General features: G+C 37.4%; 1 protein-coding gene and 1 long non-coding RNA gene across 4 annotated transcripts in view; one reads left to right on the top strand and one right to left on the bottom strand.

Moving 5' to 3' along the window:
• The window catches only part of LOC106882174 (phosphatidylinositol 4-kinase type 2-beta), a 110,797-nt gene that overhangs the window by 84,181 nt on the left and 8,312 nt on the right, over positions 1-18,304 (top strand). For all 3 annotated transcript variants that reach the window (XM_052974565.1, XM_052974564.1, XM_014932761.2), the window contains 7 exons: positions 2,984-3,184; positions 8,810-8,941; positions 10,166-10,319; positions 12,061-12,119; positions 13,653-13,749; positions 15,094-15,227; positions 16,935-16,994. In XM_052974565.1, coding sequence (XP_052830525.1) covers positions 2,984-3,184; positions 8,810-8,941; positions 10,166-10,319; positions 12,061-12,119; positions 13,653-13,749; positions 15,094-15,227; positions 16,935-16,994 — 837 coding nt within the window. The remainder of the gene's footprint in view (positions 1-2,983; positions 3,185-8,809; positions 8,942-10,165; positions 10,320-12,060; positions 12,120-13,652; positions 13,750-15,093; positions 15,228-16,934; positions 16,995-18,304) is intronic.
• The window catches only part of LOC128249938 (uncharacterized), a 36,153-nt gene continuing 22,400 nt past the window's right edge, over positions 4,552-18,304 (bottom strand). The window contains exon 2 of the long non-coding RNA XR_008266089.1: positions 4,552-5,737. This is a non-coding gene — a long non-coding RNA (uncharacterized LOC128249938). The remainder of the gene's footprint in view (positions 5,738-18,304) is intronic.

Genomic DNA, 18,304 nt, shown 5'->3' with positions numbered 1-18,304 from the left:
CAATCAACCAATCAATCAATATATAGAATTATTTCAATATTTCTCTCACAATGCTCCATACTTAAAAATATTCTGCAATTCCATTTTTGGTATGCACACAGGCATGCACATGCATACCACATTGTGCATGAACTCAAACCCACATGCATAGGCACCTCCCCACTCCCACACACACTGTTTTATTCTGGTCCCTTCTGGGTCCTTTAATTCCATCCAGCCAAACTGGTTTCCATTTCAAACTCTCATCATAAATACTCGGCCTTCATTTAGTCTTTCTCTGCCATCACACCCCAGGGCTAACGAGTTTGAGAAGAACATACCCTCTACCACCCCAGGGCAAACTGTTATGTTTAGTTCTGCTTGCATCTCTCTATCTTTTACCTATGGACGCAGCCCCCCCCCCCCATACATCATAAATATTACTCACACTTCTGTATAGGTGTGTTGAGTTATCTTTTATTTGTGTCAGTTCCTGGGCTGCTGTCATGCTGGAGCACCAAATTGAAGGGTTTAGCCTAAGAAATTGACCCGAGTACATTTTTTTCGTAGTCTGGTAATTTATTGTCAGCGTCTTTTGCTAGACCATCAAGTTACAGGAATGGAAACAAACCAACACTGGTCATCAAGCAATGTGAGGGGGGGCAAACAAAGATACATGCATGTGCATGCACACACAAGCGCACACACACACACACACACACACACCTCTATGTATCTCATCAACAGCATCATATATATAAAGAGTAAAGACTCCCTTTTGGTCATGAATGACTAGCATTGCATCTAGAAAGTGCCCTGTCAAGGCACAAGTCTGGGCATGGTTGTTTATGGAAGACCAGCAGTCACCCATGCATACCAGCCTCTCCTCTTCATGCCACTGGTGTTATCCAAGGGAAAGGAAAAGGGGCCGATACAGCTTGGCACCAGTGCTTTTGTTACCATATTTCTGTTGTACTATATCGCATCTTTTTTTTTTTTTTTTTTTTTTTTTTTTTTCAATTAATTCTGAAAATAATAAAGCATTTGGTAAAATACCTTGGTCATTCCTAAGCTGGTAACTGGTACATAAATTAATGAGGAATTGTCATGGGAAATTTTGATTTAAATCACTTTATATAGAAAGTTTCTGTCATAGAAGTAGGGGCAGTCTTGGGTGGGCTGGTATCGAAAGGGTTAACAGTTGTCCATGGCAGGAATGCAAGAAGGTTTGTCATGATTCATCTGGTGAAGAAGGGACAAAATTGAAACAAGGAAATAGTGTTAAATATTTCGTAGTGGGTCCAGGGTAGCAGCAGACACAAGAAGAGAAAGTAACTCAATGCCTAAGTATTTTTATGACTAGGAAAATGCAAAACAAACCAAATTATGTGTATCCAGTGTAGGGATATATATATATATATATATATATATATAATAAACTGTCATGTGCATGGTAAATGGCAAGATTCAAAATGATGACTTGTGTTTTTATTAAGACATTCCAGCAGATTCAAACATGAAAATGTAATTACTGTGCGGTACTTATGAATTGCATATGTTGAAGTTGTTCTGTGACGAACACAACAGCAATTAGCATATTCCCATTTTAATCAACTAGACCATATTAAGAATGAATTTGCAAGTCATCATTGTGTGTGTGTGTGTGTGTGTGTCATCGTTATTTAATTTATGTTTTCTGTGTTAGCATGGGTTGGATAGTTTGGCAGGGACTGACAAACCAGAAGATTGTGCCAATCTCTCCTGTCTGCCTCAGCATGGTTTCTATGGCTGGAAACCCTTCTTATCTATCTATCTATCAATAATAATAATAATATGACAACAAAAGAATGAATGAGACCTTGATATTATGTAAAATAGAGGAATTTATCTATAAATATGTGACAATTAGTTGGTTGTCATAATAAAACTCAGTTTCGGATGCCGGGGCTGAAGTCTGCTCTGGCATCTCATTTCAGCCCCAGCATCCGAAACTCTGAGTTGTATTATGACAACCAACTAATTGTCACACACACACACACATATATATATATACATACATCTGTTGGTTCACCAGAAGCAATAAATTACAGGACTTGATACGAAAGCAGAGTATTCTTTAATACATTATAACTGCACTGTTCTGATTCCCAGCTCTCAGACTTACTCGTTGCCACTCACCAGCTGGTAAACCAAGCCTGGTTTCGTTTTAAAATATCCAAAACCAGAAATGAAGTCATAAGTGTGAGCTTGAAGCAGCTGTTTTTGCATGTGTAGTTCACAAAGGTTTTTAAGCAGCAAAACATAAGGATAAGTATTTTCCTCAAACTTTCATTTCGTATTTCAAAAGGTATTTAGACAGGAAATATTTTAAAGGGAAGCAAGGCTCGGTTTTCCTGCTGATGATTAGAAATGAGTAACTCTGACTACTGGAAATTGGAGCCCTTCAGTTATAATATATATATATATATATATATGTACTATAATCTTTTTAGGATCTCAAAAAAAATTTTTTCCTGAACCTTCTGATTCTTTTAATGTGCTAGTTTCCTGGTATTAAATTGATATTAATTAATATCGAATTTTTACCATATTATGTTATATATATATATATAAATATATATATATATATATATATATATGAAAGAATAAACACAGCTTTATGTAATAGTTTCCACTGTGTTTCTCCATTATGGTTGTTTGGGGTGTTACAATTGGTGTTCTAAATGCTCACCCACAACGGATCATCAAGGAACACTTTATTGTATTAAGTTACAGATAATATGCATGTGGCTGTGTGGTAAGAAGCTTGCTTCTCACCTTCATGGATCCCAGTTCAGTTCCACTGTGTGACACCTTGGGCAAGTGTCTTCTACTATAGCCTCCAGCATGGCCGCAGTCAAATGACTGAAACATGTTAAAGAATAAAAGAAATAAATAAATATTAAATTGGTGAGAATAATCTGAATGCTGAAGGGTTAATTACCAAATTATGTTATTATTTCAGAAAATTATTGGAGTCTTCAAACCCAAAGATGAAGAACCGTATGGTCATCTAAACCCTAAATGGACCAAATGGATGCACAAATTATGTTGTCCGTGTTGTTTTGGGCGGAGTTGTTTGGTTCCCAACCAAGGTTACTTATCAGAGGCTGGAGCTAGCTTGGTTGACCAGAAATTAAACCTTAATATTGTTCCGAAAACGAAGGTAAGAATTTTGAGTTTTTTTGTTTTTTTTTTCGTTTTGTTTTTTTTTTACTTGTTCAAATTTGCTCACCGAGGTTTTGCAAGTTTTAAATTTTGGGTGTTTTTTGTTAATTTTCTTTTTACTCGTTTTAGTCATTAGGCTGCAACTCACTTCAAAAAGTTTTGTTGATCAAATCAGTCCCAGTCTGGTTCTTATTTTAGCGGTTTCTTTTTGCCAAACTGTTTACAGGATGTACTTAACCAACACCGGTTGTCAGTGAAATGCAAGCACAGATGCACACACACACACACACACACACACGCATATACATAAGTCTTCTGTACAGCTTCCGTCTATCAAATTCACTCAGACATTGGTTAATCTGAAGTGAAAAACATTTGCTCAAGGCGCCACACATCATCATCATCATTTGACGCCCACTTTTCATGCTGGTATGGGTTGGACAGTTTGACAGAAGCTGGTTAAATGGGGGAGCTGACCAAACTCCAATTGTCTGTTTTGGCATGGTTTCTACAGCTGGATCCCCCTTCGTAACACCAACCAGTTCACAGAGTGTACTAGGTGCTTATTACATGACACTAGCTTGGGTTCATCTGTGTAGCACTGGCATGGGTTCTTGTATGTGGCACCAGCATGGGTGCTTTTATGTGGCACTGAAACGAGTGCTTTTACATGACAGCCGTGCAGGCTCTTGTATGTGACGCCAGCACGAGTTCTTTTATGTGGTGTCGACATGACTGCTTTTAATTGCACCACCACTGGCACATTTATATAATACTGGCACTTTTAAATGGCAGCAGCACGGGCACTTGCACATGACATCAGCATGAATGCTTTTATGTGGCACCAGTACACGCATTTTGAGTCCCGTTCATATTGTTATAAAACCTGGTGATATATGGCTATATGTACACACACACACACACACACACACACACACACACATTCAACAAGCTTCTGCACAGTTTCTATCTATCAAATTCACTCGTAAGGTTTTTGTGAGTAGGAAACACTAGTTCAGTGTGCAGTGTAATGGGATTGAACATGTAACCTTGTAGTTGTGAAGGCAACCTTCTTAACCACACAGCCATATGTTTTTCCTTTTTCTGGTTTCTTCAATTACAGTTTTAAATCTAAAATTTCAATTAACTGTCTGTTGTCTGTTCAAGTATTTCAACTTTGAAAAGTTTTGTGATTTCATATTTAAAATGTTTCTTGTTTGCTGCTCTCTATTTTTTCTTGTGAAACAGTAAACTTCAGTTTTCTTCATAAACTGCCTTGGATAACTATTTATTAAGCTGAAATTGGAAAAGTCTAATATTCAATTTTGAATATTCAGCAAAGACAAATATTTAAAATATTGGAAGTTCAGATGTTTGATTATTTTAATACATAACAACATTTGTTTATATATTTTGCTTTTTATTTTTATTTATTTTTTGTTTTAGTTTGTATGTGTGTGTGTGTGAATTTGAAATTTCAAATTTTAGGTAAGCTGTTTGTGATGGGGTGGAGAATTTCAAAATTCATTTCTACCTTTTGTTTTGACAATAAAATCAGGTAAAAAGCTGTGATTTTTGGGTTGCAGTAAAATTGTTTTATAGCAGAAGTAAGCAGGAAGAGGTGGGATAACTGTGAAGTCCTCTCTGCCTATAATTGTTGTTGTTGTTGTTCACAGTTCAACACAAATATGTGACAATCAATCAACAGCCAGTTCTTTGCTATTGTCACCACACCTACTTTGATCTACGATTTGATATGGAGGAATGATCATGTAGGTCACATCGCTTACAAAATCTCTGTATGAACAGTTTAAAAAAAAAAAACAGTTGAGCACTCATGTGAAGATTGAAACAGTAACTTTGAGTTTTGGTGTTGTAATGTGATAAGCAACATGTAACAATATTTGAATGGAATTCACTTCTGTCCATCCATAGATTAATAAACTGTAATAAAGCGAGTCCTTATTTGTGATAAGTGTATTTTGTTTTTGTTCAAATAAGATCTATATTGAAGTAATATTGATATTCACAGGATAGTGTTGTTGCTATATATATATATACTAACCGGGGGCAAGCATAGCTGTGTCATTGAGAAATTCACTTTGCAACCACATGGTTCTAAATTCACTCACTTGGGCAAGTGGCTTCAATTGTTGCCTTACGAGCCTGTCTGTGGGAGTATTCCTATTTCTAGGGTGGTAGATTGTTCCGTTAGCATTTAGATTACTCTGTCAAATATAATGCTAATTTGTTCACCTTGTTTCTAATTAATCATGCATTATCTTGTAGCTGTGAAATTACAATAATGTGATTGTATATTTTCGGGAAGACATTGTAGGGTAGGTGTGAGAGGCCAGATATGCCTGGCTTGAACATAAGACAGAATATTTGGGCTGGATATGGCCTGTTTAAATGCTAAAGAGTTAATCTCTTGTCCACTGTAATACTTGCCCCGTTTTGGACTCCTTTATCAGAGTCCACTCCTTTGTAAGCCTCTGGACCAGGTCTCTCTGCAGTGTGGGATAATTTCCTGCCTCCAGTCATAAAGGTCCTGGAAAAGATCAAATACTGGCTTTACATCTCTGATTCAACAATGAAAATGAAACAAAACACATACAAAATGTCTTCAACCAAATGTAAAAGAAGGCTTGTGTCCTCTCTCTCTCTCTACTTCCACCTCCACTACTAAAATGGCCTCTGCTCAGGTTTATTTGTTAGACTTAGAAACCCTCTCACTAATATTGGCTCACAGAAATGCTATGTCCTCTCTCTCTCCATCCCTTCTTCCTCTATCTCGTCTTCCAATACTATAATGGACATCATTCTTCTCACCCTTTAGCATTTAAACGAGCCAGATCCAGCCTTTCACTCCTAACCTACAACTTCATTCTAAAAATAAACAATCAACATCATCAAAATCTTGAATCTACGAGATAATGCAGGATTAATTCAATATAATGTGAATAAATAAGAATTAGATTTGACAGAGAGGTCACAGGATGTGTGACGAAGGATTTCCAGATGTAGGACATAAAATAAGAGCAATAATGAAATAAATCCAAAGTGAAGAAGGAATATATAGTGCATGTGTTTGTTTGGTAAAAAAAAAAAAAAAACATCCTGAAATATAACAACATTGGGCCTCACAGAGGCAGTGACAAGTGACCAAGACCTTTGGTTATATGCTGTCAAGCCAAGTGAAATTGTAGTCATGGCATGTAAAAAGTACCCTTCAAACATTGGGCCTCACAGAGGCCTTTTGCGATATGTCATGCTCGAGAATACCTGTCAAGCCAAGTGAAATCGTAGTTGTGGCCAATGTTGGTGTCACGTTACTGGCATCCATGCCAATGGCATGTAAAAAGCACCCTTTGAACATTGGGCTTCATGGAGGCAATAAGTGACTGAGGTCTTTGGCGATATGCCGTGCTTGAGAAGACCTATCAAGCCAAGTGAAATCCTAGTTGTGGCTGATGCCAGTGTCACATAACTAGCACCCATGCCGGTAGCATATAAAAAGCACCCATTACACTCTTGGAGTGGTTGGTGTCGGGAAGGGCATCCCGCTGTAGAAACCAAGCCAAATCAGACTGGAACCTGGTGCAGCTCTCCAGCTTATCAGTTTCAGTCAAACTGTCTCACCCATGCCAGCATGGACAGCAGATGCTAAATGACAATGATGATTTGACAAAGTGATCTGAATGCTAAAGGGTTAAACTAACTCTCTCACTACTCCTCATGCCCATTTGTCTCCATTTTGTAATATATTCATATATATATTGAAGACCATAGGGTGTAATTTGAGGGAGATTTTGTTGTTACTTCCAACTGGTGCAGTAACGACTTAAAGGTTTTCCCATATAACTGTATGATATGCAACTGATTTTGTCGACCACTGCTCTTTCATGTAAGTGGAATTATGTAAAACTCGGGTCTGAATCAATGATACAAGCAAAACTAAACTGAAACGATCAATGACATCTTTAGTAAGAAGTCTATTGTATTGATTTTGTCATACGATCCTTCACTAAACAGCTGTTAAGCCTTCTGAACAAGAAACTATAATGGTTACAGCTGATTCACTTCGTTTCATACAGGGCTACAACTTCTTTCATCTCCTCAACATTTCACTCTCTCCACATTAATGTCTGCCACATAACATTTTGCATTAGATCAATCCCACCTAGCTGTACACAGCCTACCAAACTGTACATAGACCAGTCTTCAAAACTGTACATCAGTGGTTCTCAAACTTTTTACACCTTTGGACCTCTTTGATTCCTGTTTTATTCAGGTGGATCCTCATAACCATTTAAAAAACTTCCTATTATATTTTTATAATCATCTTGTAATAGTGAACCCCAGTTGGAATTTTATTATTTAACCAATATCCTATCCATGACCATCCTGCCTTTATTGAAATATTGCTCATTATCAATTAAACTCTGTGTTTTTGACAATGTTTAATTAAGAGGGCAGAGAGAGACATCTTTATTTGTCCCCCCTTTAATTAAGACAGGTCTACAAGACCCCAGAACCCCAACACAGCAACATTATCTTATATTCAACAAAATTGTTTGCAGATGCATCTAAAAACACTTAAGCCTGAAGGTCACTTGCTGACAAACATAACAGGGATTCCATCTGAGATAAAAACCAGGAACAAGTTTAAGCACTGCTACCACCACCACCACCACTACAACTTCCTCCACCATCACTATCACCACTACCACCATCACCACCACCATCCAAAATAAACTCAGCCTCAAAGAAGAAAGAAAGAAAGATTTTTTTTTAAAATCTAAACAAGGAAATAAAGATAAACAAAAGCAAAACAGGAAAACTTGTAAATATTTAGACATAGAATGTAAATACTATATTTGAGTAATTAGTAGAATCAACAGCTTGTTGTCTGCTTTGTCTGCCCTCAGTCTGGTCACCAACACAACTTAGAAACATGCTCTGTGCAATATACTAGACTTACAATACATCGACCCCCTACTTGTAGGGCTGTGTAGTATATGTGGTCCTCAATGGTGGTTGTTGTGGATCTGTGAGCCATCAGCCATCTTTTTTTTTTTTTACTTATGGTCCCTTTTGGTCCCTGTTTTACTCAGATGGATTCCTATAGCCATTCGACACTTCGTCCTGTGCCTTTGTATATGACCTTGTTCCACAGGTTCAACCACTTGGTGTTTGGCACATCTTTGTACAACTGACATCCTTTGTACATACGGCCATGCCATCATAATCTTCTCTCTTGTACATAACACTGAGTTCCGCTTGTAACTAACTTTTCTCTCTGTCCATTTCTGTTCTACTGTTCATGTACGCAAACATTACACATCCCACAGAGCAAACTCTCTTCATTTGTATGGACCTGTCACAGACCTACATTCAAGGCCCACATCTCCCTACCATGCAACCCATGCGCCACATAATAGCATTTGCTCTTTACCCTGAAAGAGATGCCTTTTGCCACCAGCAGAGGTAGCGACCTTCTTCCATTCTCTTCTATCTTGCCTTTTATGCTTTCATGTTTTGACATTCGACCTTTAAACTTTGATTTCTCCTGTACTGAAGTTTTTATATTTGACCTCTCGTTTGTTTTATATTATTTCAGGTGGTAAAATTAGCAAGTGAAACTTTTAATTATACAGCAATTGATAAAATGAAAGCTAGAACCAAGAAAAATATAATGAACCGGGTTCCTGCAGTGGGTCGACACTTCCACAGAATTGGTTTACCTCCAAAGGTAATGTTCTTTAAAATCTCCTGGCTTCCAGGCTTTGTTAGACAAAAAACCCCTTGTAATATTCAATTACATACTTTTACGTTCTGTGTTCTAATCCCACCAGGGGTATATTTTACCAAATGTCCTTCTGGAGGTCAATAAAACGAAAAGAAAAATTAGTACTTAGCAAGTACCTGGGGTTGATATAATCCATTACACCCTCCGTTCACTATTTTGTGGTGGCAGTGTGTCAGAGTTTGTAGAAAATAAAACTTAATGCCCTGTGTTATTTAACTACGTCCTTTTACATCCCCGGTTCAAATCCAGGGTGTGGTATTATTTTATACATCTAAAGTTTTATAAAGTAAATACCAATTAAGCATGGACATGGCTGGGTGGCTTAGAAGTTCCATTCCAGACCACATGGTTTGAGATTCAATCCCACTGTGACACCTTGGAGAAGTGTCTTCTGCAGCAGCCCTATAGCCCCAGGCCAACCAAGACTTTGTGAATGGATTTGGTAGGTGGAAACAGTACAGAAGCCCTGTCTGTGTGTGTGTGTGTGTGTGTGTGTGTGTCTCTCTCTCTCTCTCCCTCTCTCTCCATATATATATATATATATATATATATTATATATTAAAATAATACACACTCAGTCTTCCTAGTGCCACAACCACTTTACAGAGTGTTCGAGGTACTTCTTACCTGATGGTGGTGCTACATAAAAAGTACACGTACAATCTATAAAATGATTGGCATTAGGAAGGGCATCCAGCCATTGGAACCATGCAAAAGCAGACACTGCAGCTCAACACATTGCTTTGGCTTGCCAGCTCTTGTCGAACCAGTCAACCCATGCCAGCATGGAAAATGAATGTTAAATGATGGTGTATGTGTGTCTTTGTTTTGACATTATGTGAGTGTCACTGGCATGCACGTAGCATCATTCATTTCCAATATTCTGCCAAAATACATTCGGCCATGGGGAAATATTAACTTGCTTTGAAACAGGTGAGGGTTGGCAACAGGAAGAGCACCTGGCTGTAGAAAATCTTCAATAAACTCCATCAATGAAATTCTTGTGAAACAGCTGTTGTAAATTTTAAACTCCATTTGTCTTCTCATATATAGGCAGCCTCCCTATAATTTTAGCTTTTGTCCAACCCATGCTAGCATGGAAAGCAGACGTTAAACGATGATATATATAATGTATCTTTATATTTATGTATCTCTTAATGTTGTCAGGTTGGATCCTTCCAGTTATTTGTCACTGGCTATAAAGATGCAGACTACTGGCTGCGAAAGTTTGATAACGAAGCCTTACCTGAGTCCACCTCAGTGCACTTCCAGAACCTCTTTGAACGACTCGTTATTCTAGATTACATAATCAGAAATACAGGTGAGTATTTGGCAAGTGGGACCTGATTGTTGTCGCTTCTGTTGATGTTGATGCTGTACTTTTCTGGCTTTTTGGAACAGCTTAGGTCAGGTCATCCTCTGTGTGTATGAATGAATGTCCACTATCACAAATCTGGATTTAGGGAGTTAAATTGCTGACAAAAAGAACTGACCAGAGATGAGACACAAGAAACAACTAATACCAGCTTGGCCAGTTCACTAACTTTTATATGTGTCTGTGTGTATGCTACTAATGTACTATAAAACAAATCTATAGATTTTGCTTTAATCAACATTATATTCGACTAGTGTAAAATATTCTATATATATACACAGTGTGTTTGTGTACAGAAAAAGAAGAAACAGTTGTATATATCAACTCTGGGGTTTCATTAGCAGCTATGCAACTTCCTTCATTGTCCACCAACACACTACTTATATAAAGCCATTGATGTTTGTGGCTAAAGTGAACTGGATAGATTGATTTGCATATAGAACACTTTCTTGACTGCTAGGTCAAATATCAAATCACTGGCGTGTTAACAGTATTTCATTTCACTATTCAATGTACTGTACAACGTATCTAAAGGTTTTTAGCTAACACCGTGTTACAATGAATGTAAATATTACATCTATTTATACAATGTTTCCCATTTCCACCAGGAACTGGGAATGGCTTCAATACACCACAGAATCAGCTGCCAACAGATGTGCGTGGACCACCTTGACTTCTGTTGTGGTGGACTCAATAGGTGTCTTAACTTCTTCCAGGTGAATGCCATTACACGACAAGACAATATGTTTGCACAGAGATGTGTATGATCGTTTTAATGTCCACTTTTTCATGCTTGCATGGATCAGATGGAATTTGTTGAGGTGAATTTTCTCTGGCTGGATGCCCTTCTTGTCACCAACCTTTGCCTGTTTCCAAGCAAAGTAGTTTTTCTGCAGCCAGACATATTTTCATGCAAGATTCGAAATGAAGGCCACCACTTACATGAGAGTAATACTCGTTTACAACCATCACATGTTGTCATGACAGGAAGAGAGTAACACACACACACACACACACACACACAGAGGGTGGGTCATAATTATGGGACACATTTTAAATGCTGGTATTTTGGATTATAGATATGACATACAGTACCAAATGTGTCCTATCATTATGGCCCACCTTTTGTATGCATGCATTTGTGTATATATATGTAATACACACACACACAGTTATTATACAAGATGGAGTGAACAGGCTGGTAATTGCTGAGTGTTTTACATAGTATGACCTTATTCCATTAAAATACTTAGCAGCATTTTGTCCATCTTTACATTCTGAGTTCAAATTCTACCGAGGGTGACTCTGCCTTTCATCCTCTTGTGGGTTGATAAAATAAGTACCAGTTGAGCACTGGGGTTGATGTGACCAGCTTACCCACCTCCCCAGAAATAGCTGGCCTTGTGCGAAAATTTGAAACTGATATTATCCTGCAATAACTGTACTTCAGGTGAATGGGTTTAAGCGTACTGCTTGGATCACCAAAATGCCCAAATTCTATTTCTAGCGTTGTATTTTGTATTGTTTGTATCTCTTTGAATTTCCTTGTTACTCTTTGTCAGTGGAATGTTAAAAACAGAATATGAGTGTAAAACAATGGGGAAACTATAGGTGATTCATCCGTGTTCTAATTTATTTGTTATTCCTTTTTGAAATTTTTCATTGTTCTCGCTTCCTCCTCTTCCAGACCGAGGGAATGACAACTGGCTAATAAAATATGAGACTGCTGCTGCAGGGACACCTGACGTAAGTTGCTTTTATTTCTGTTGTTGTTGTTGTACTGATCACACTCTCATAAACACCACCTCTCAAGACAATCGAATATATACTTCTATAGCTAATTAACCAGAGAAGTACAATGCAAAGGGAGATAATCAAATATACCAAAAGTTCAGGCTTCTACACTATAAAGGGAGACAACCTAGCAACAGTACATGTATTGCTCAGTTCTGAAATCGTGTTGGCCTTTTGGTTAATATGTGAATGTACAGGTAGAGGGGACTTCAAGCATATGAATATATGGGTGATGAGATGTCAGACATGTGATTAAATGGCACCAGGACCTGGCAGGACAAGCTTGTGCAAAACAGTAATTCTACTTAGCTTGACGTGTCTTATCAAGTACAGCAAATCACCATATCTCCAAGTCCTTGTCATTTCCTCAATGAGAAAATTAAAATACAAATTGATTGAACAAGCTTTAATTCAAATCACTACAATTGTTCGTGTGAATTAGCACCATCTGGTAATTGGTGATATTAATGTGCAGAAACAATTGCAGTGATTTGGATAGCTACTCTACCTTCAACTGCTGGTAAATCACTGTATTTTATGTTTTTGTGGGGAATAAATTTGAGGTCTCATCATGTAACATAACTCCCTCATTCCTTACATGACCTTCACTACCGACAGTGTAGCTTGTCAGAATGCTCTCTCTCCATCCATACATCCGTCTATATTGTCTAATGTATGTGTGTGTGTGTATGTAGCATTTATGACATTGGAAAGGACTTACTTGGGGACTTCTCTATGGAATATACCCAGACCAGAGTTAATTACTTGATTCTTATTCCTTTGTCATTTAGTAATTAATAATACACTCTATATCAGACTAGAGTCTGGTGCAGCTTTCCAGTGTGCCAGCCCAATCAAATTGTCCAACCCATGCCAGCATGGACAACAGACGTTAAACAATGATGATATATTTGCCTAAAACCATTGTTAAAGCATATGTATACTGAGTTCTAACAACTTTTTATTTATTACACTATGTATAGGCGCAGCAGTGGCTGTGTGGTAAGTAGCTTGCTTACCAACCACATGGTTCTGGGTTCAGTTCCACTGTGTGGCACCTTGGGCAAGTGTCTTCTACTATAGCCTCGGGCCGACCAAAACCTTATGAGTGGATTTGGTAGATGAAAACTGAAAGAAGCCCGTCGTATAAATGTATATATATATGTATGTGTGTGTATATGTTTGTGTTTGTCCCCCCAACATCGCTTGACAACTGACGCTGGTGTATTTACGTCCGCGTAACTTGGCGGTTTGCCAAAAGAGACCGATAGAATAAGTACTAGGCATCCAAAGAATAAGTCCTGGGGTCGATTTGCTCGACTAAAGGCGGTGCTCCAGCATGACCACAGTCAAATGACTGAAACAAGTAAAAGAGTAAGAGTATAAGTGAAATTATAAAATACAAACACACACACACAGTCATTTGTATTGTTCTCTCTCTCACATTCTGTGCATATTTATAGATGTGTTTCTATGTCATTACAGGAAGGCTGGGACATGATAGAAAACCCCCGGATATCAATTGCTGCTATTGATAATGGCCTCGCATTCCCTTTCAAACATCCCGATGAATGGCGGACCTGTAAGTTACTGCAGTCTTTTAACATACATCACATATGATCGTCATCATCATTTGATGTTCACTTTTCTATGTTTGCATGGATCGGACGTAATCTGTTGAGGCAGATTTTCTTTGGCCAGATGCCCGACTTTTTGCCATCCCTCATGCTTCTTAATCACACTTAGTGGATGTGTTTTGTTTTTTCTCATGGCTATGAGAAGTTATAATGCAGTAGTTGAACTTTTTTAACCAATTACCCTAAAATATAGAAATAGTATATTTCTAAATTTCTCAGAGATATTTATGCAGTAGTGATACAATGAAGTAGTTGTATGCTGTCAACTTAATGTGACAGTCCCATGAAGGGAATAATACTACTGTTGGTTAGACCTAGGAAGCTACACCGCTTCCTGTTGGCCTTGACACATTTCCTGTCTCCCCCTTGTAATTCCTGTCTTCCCCTTGTAAACATAAGGACACAGGAAATATGTCAAGGTCGACAGGAAGCGGTGTAGCTTCCTAGGTCTAACTAATAGTAGTATTATTAACTTCAGGGGACTGTCACATTAAGTTGACAGCATACAACTTCTTTACCCTAAAATATATTCATTTACACTGACGTTACCCCACTTGATTTCAAAGGAAGAAAATTATAAATATAAAAAGTATCAAACAAATGTGATAAAATAAATTAATATCCTCTTTATGAAACAAAAGGATTTTTCTAGTAACTTTTTGACTTTGGGTTTTGGTGGAATGACGTTTCATTTTTGTTACAGTTACATCAAAATTGGGGCATTTTGATGCCAGAGCAATTTGGATAGTCTTTGGGATACAGTCAGTTTTGTTAAAAGGTTGAATTGAATACTTAAATCTACTTAAAGCAAAAACGTGTGTCAAAAAATAAAGTTAAAGTGGGTGATAGACAACAGACAAATATCTGATTTGTCACTAGACGCCTTAGCAGCCAAATTGTTTGTGGTTCAAAATGGCCCTGATCAAGTGAATGAAACGAGTAACAATAATTCATATATGTCCACTCCATGCCAGCATGTAAAACAGGTATGAAATAATTATGATGATATATGCTGGTGCCATGAAAAAGCACCCAGTACATTCTGTGAAGCAATTGGCATCAGGAAAGGCATGCAGTTGTTGAAACTATGCTGAAGCAGAAGACATTGGAGCCTGGTGCAACACTCTGGCTCATCAGTTCATGTCAAACTGTCTAACCCATACCAGCAAAGAAAAAGAGCATTAAATGATGATGATCCCACACATGAACAGATGCATATAATCTTTTATTCTCTGCTTCTTTCTCTTCTCCCTTTCATCTCACTCTGTCATTTCTCACCTGTTCGACAGATCCCTACCACTGGGCCTGGTTGTCTCAAGCAAAGAAGCCTTTCTCTCAGGAAATAAAGGATCTTGTATATCCAAAATTGGATAGTGCAGAATTCGTCCAAGGATTGTGTGAAGATTTGTATGAATTATTTCGGGTAAGTCCAGTAATCTTTTAATTCCTTTTAGTAGTAGTGGTGGTGAGCAAAGTAAAGAATTCTGTACCAATAACCTCTGCTCCTTTCATTTTTACAACCTGAACCTTGGGTGCTATTAATGCTTTTGTAATTAGTCGACCCAAATCTTGATATACTGATGTGTCCCTGCTATGTAGTGATTCATATGTTCTGCTTCCTTCCCCATCTCCACTAGCCTTGTGAGGACCCTACTAAGGTGATGTGTGTGTGTGTGTGTTTTCCTGTCTTTTTCTCATTAAGCCTTTTATAATTTCTTTGAGTCTCCTTCCTTGGGCTATCATGATATTTTAAATTTCATTTTCATATTTCTTTTACTAACTAATACTTTGTGGTTGGAATTTCATCATCATCATCATCACTTTTTTCATGATTGCACAAGTTCAATGGGTCTGCTCTCACAGTGTCTTGCCATCTGTTGCATTCCTTTGTCATCTCCTTCATGAGGTTTGATACCCAGAGATTACCTTATATATGTAATAAATTATATATTACGGACTTTATTGTGTTTTGTTGTGCACATCACCCTTTAGTCCTTGGTGCAACATGGTTGGGACCTGTTAGCCTAGATAATAGAAGCTATTGTCAATAATTGCATCATCAAAGCATTGACAAAAATGTTATTTTACTGGTACTCTCATTGCTAAGTACTTCTTTTTACTGCTGTACTCACTGCTTACTCCTCCTGTACATCTATCACATTACAGAGTCTTTATTGTTTCTAATTCCATTACAGCTATAGTCCATACATTATACAGAGTTTCTATACACCCCTCTTTTGCTTGGCCTTTTCCTTTTTGTCTGTGTCCTTACATACATCTTACTCTATTAGAAGGACTAGATCGTCAGCATATAAAAGTTCCCATGGAGAGCCAATCATAAATCCTTCTGTTATAAGCTGGTGAACAATACAGAAATGGGACAGAGAACTGAGCCTTCTCCAACAACTTCCTGCCTGCTAAATTCTTCCCTGAAATCTTTGCCAACTCTGTGCTGACAGCAGTTTTGTACATGGCCTACACAGCTTCTTCAAGCAATTCATCTATAACTGTTTTCTTCATAATCACCAGACTACATACTGTGGTACCTTGCTGAAGGTCTACTCTTTGCTAAAGACTAGTCTGATAGTTGTCTTTTATGTGTGTATGTTTTTGTATATATACATGTGTACATGTGTGGTTGGTGTTAGGAAGGGCATCCAGCTGTTGAGACCTTGCCAAATCCAATTGGAGCCTGGTGTAGCCATCTGGTTCACCAGTCCTCAGTCAAATCATCCAACCCATGCCAGCATGGAAAGCAGACATTAAACGATGACAACGGCAACAATGATTATATAAGCACACGTGTGCATGCACACAAGCACATGCAATTTGTGGGTTTGGCACAACTCTATGGTTAAAACCATTGAGTCAACAAGGTGACTTAGCTGTTCTCCAAAAAGAGATCAATAAAATAAGTACCAGACTGAAACGAATATTGTGGTTCCACTGACTGACTAAAACCTTCAACGCTGTGCCCCAGCATGGGCACATTACAATGACTGACACCAGTAGAATGTTTTAAAAAGACCCCAATACTTTACACTGTGTGTGTGTGTATGTAGTAGTAGTTAATACCACCCCAGTGTATTACTGGTACACATGTTACATATTGTTTTTAATTTTTGTTTAGCATGATAAAGGGTTTGATAAAGCAACATTTGAGAAGCAGATGTCAGTGATGAGAGGACAGGTGAGTGTGTATTTTCTTTACTGTTCATTTATTACCTTTATACTGATGGTGTGTATATAAGAGTGGAGTGTCTTGTCTAAGGTTTTAACATTTTGGTTCAGGCATGAGCAACCTCTTTACCAGCCTTAATACATAATATATGGAAGGAGATTCAGAGAATCACACAGAGCTTAGAGTAAGCTTTCTGTGTGATGACATTATACATAACTTTGTTTACTGTTGTGGTTATTAATTATTAGTTTGCATGTGATTCCAGCTTACAATCCTGAAGAGGAATGTGATTTCCACTTGTGGGAAATATAACCAATTCTGCAAACTGATGATTATTTGCAATATCTATTGGTTTACAATAGTTTCACTTTCAAATCTTATTGGATAACAGATAACCTGTGAGAATAATATTAAATCATGAACATTCATGATATTACGGAGATGTACTTGCATAGCAAGTGACCAGATCAGAGATCGGGTGCTGAAACAAAAGCAATTGCAGCATGAAAGGTGTCTAAAAGCCATTTAAAAACACACAAAAACCATTAGATTCACTTCAACATTCAAATTCAATTTGTCAAAATATTTTCAGCGCTTTGAAAGCGCTACCTGTTCAATGACAAAATTCTGTGCAGCATGGAGTTTTTGTGTTTTTTTAATGGCTTATAAACACCTTCCATGCTGCAATTATCATTCATATGATTTCACATGAAATAGCAAAAAATCTGTTTGCCAAAATCATTGGCCATGACTGTGTATGTATGTATGTGTGTATATATATATATATATATATATATATATATACATATATATATATACACACACACTAGCAGAGATACCCGGCCTTGCTCGGGATTAAAATGGCATAGATTTTTATTGCTTTACTTGTTTCAGTCATGTGACTGCGGCCATAGTGGAGCACCGTCGTTGGTTGAAGAAATCAACCACACGATTTATTCTTTGTAAGCCTAGTACTCATTGTGTCAGTGTTTTTTACCAAACCGCTAAGTTACAGGAATGTGAACACAGCAACATCAGTTGTCAAGGAATGGTGGGGGTACAAACACAGGCACACACATACACAAATATATGACAGTCTTCTTTCAGTTTCCGAGTACGAAATCCACTCACAAGATTTTGGTCAGCCTGAGGCTATAGTAAGGATATATATATATATTTTATATACATATATATTTATTTGTTTATATATATATATTTATATATTTATTTATATATATATTTATTTATATATATATTTATTTATATATATATATATATTTATTTATATATATATATATTTATTTATATATATATATATT

This window comes from Octopus bimaculoides, chromosome 18 (assembly GCF_001194135.2).
Source record: "Octopus bimaculoides isolate UCB-OBI-ISO-001 chromosome 18, ASM119413v2, whole genome shotgun sequence".
Taxonomy (NCBI): Eukaryota; Metazoa; Mollusca; class Cephalopoda; order Octopoda; family Octopodidae; genus Octopus; species Octopus bimaculoides.
The sequence above is the reverse complement of the archived record's forward strand: the minus strand, read 5'-3'. Positions and strand labels throughout refer to the sequence as shown.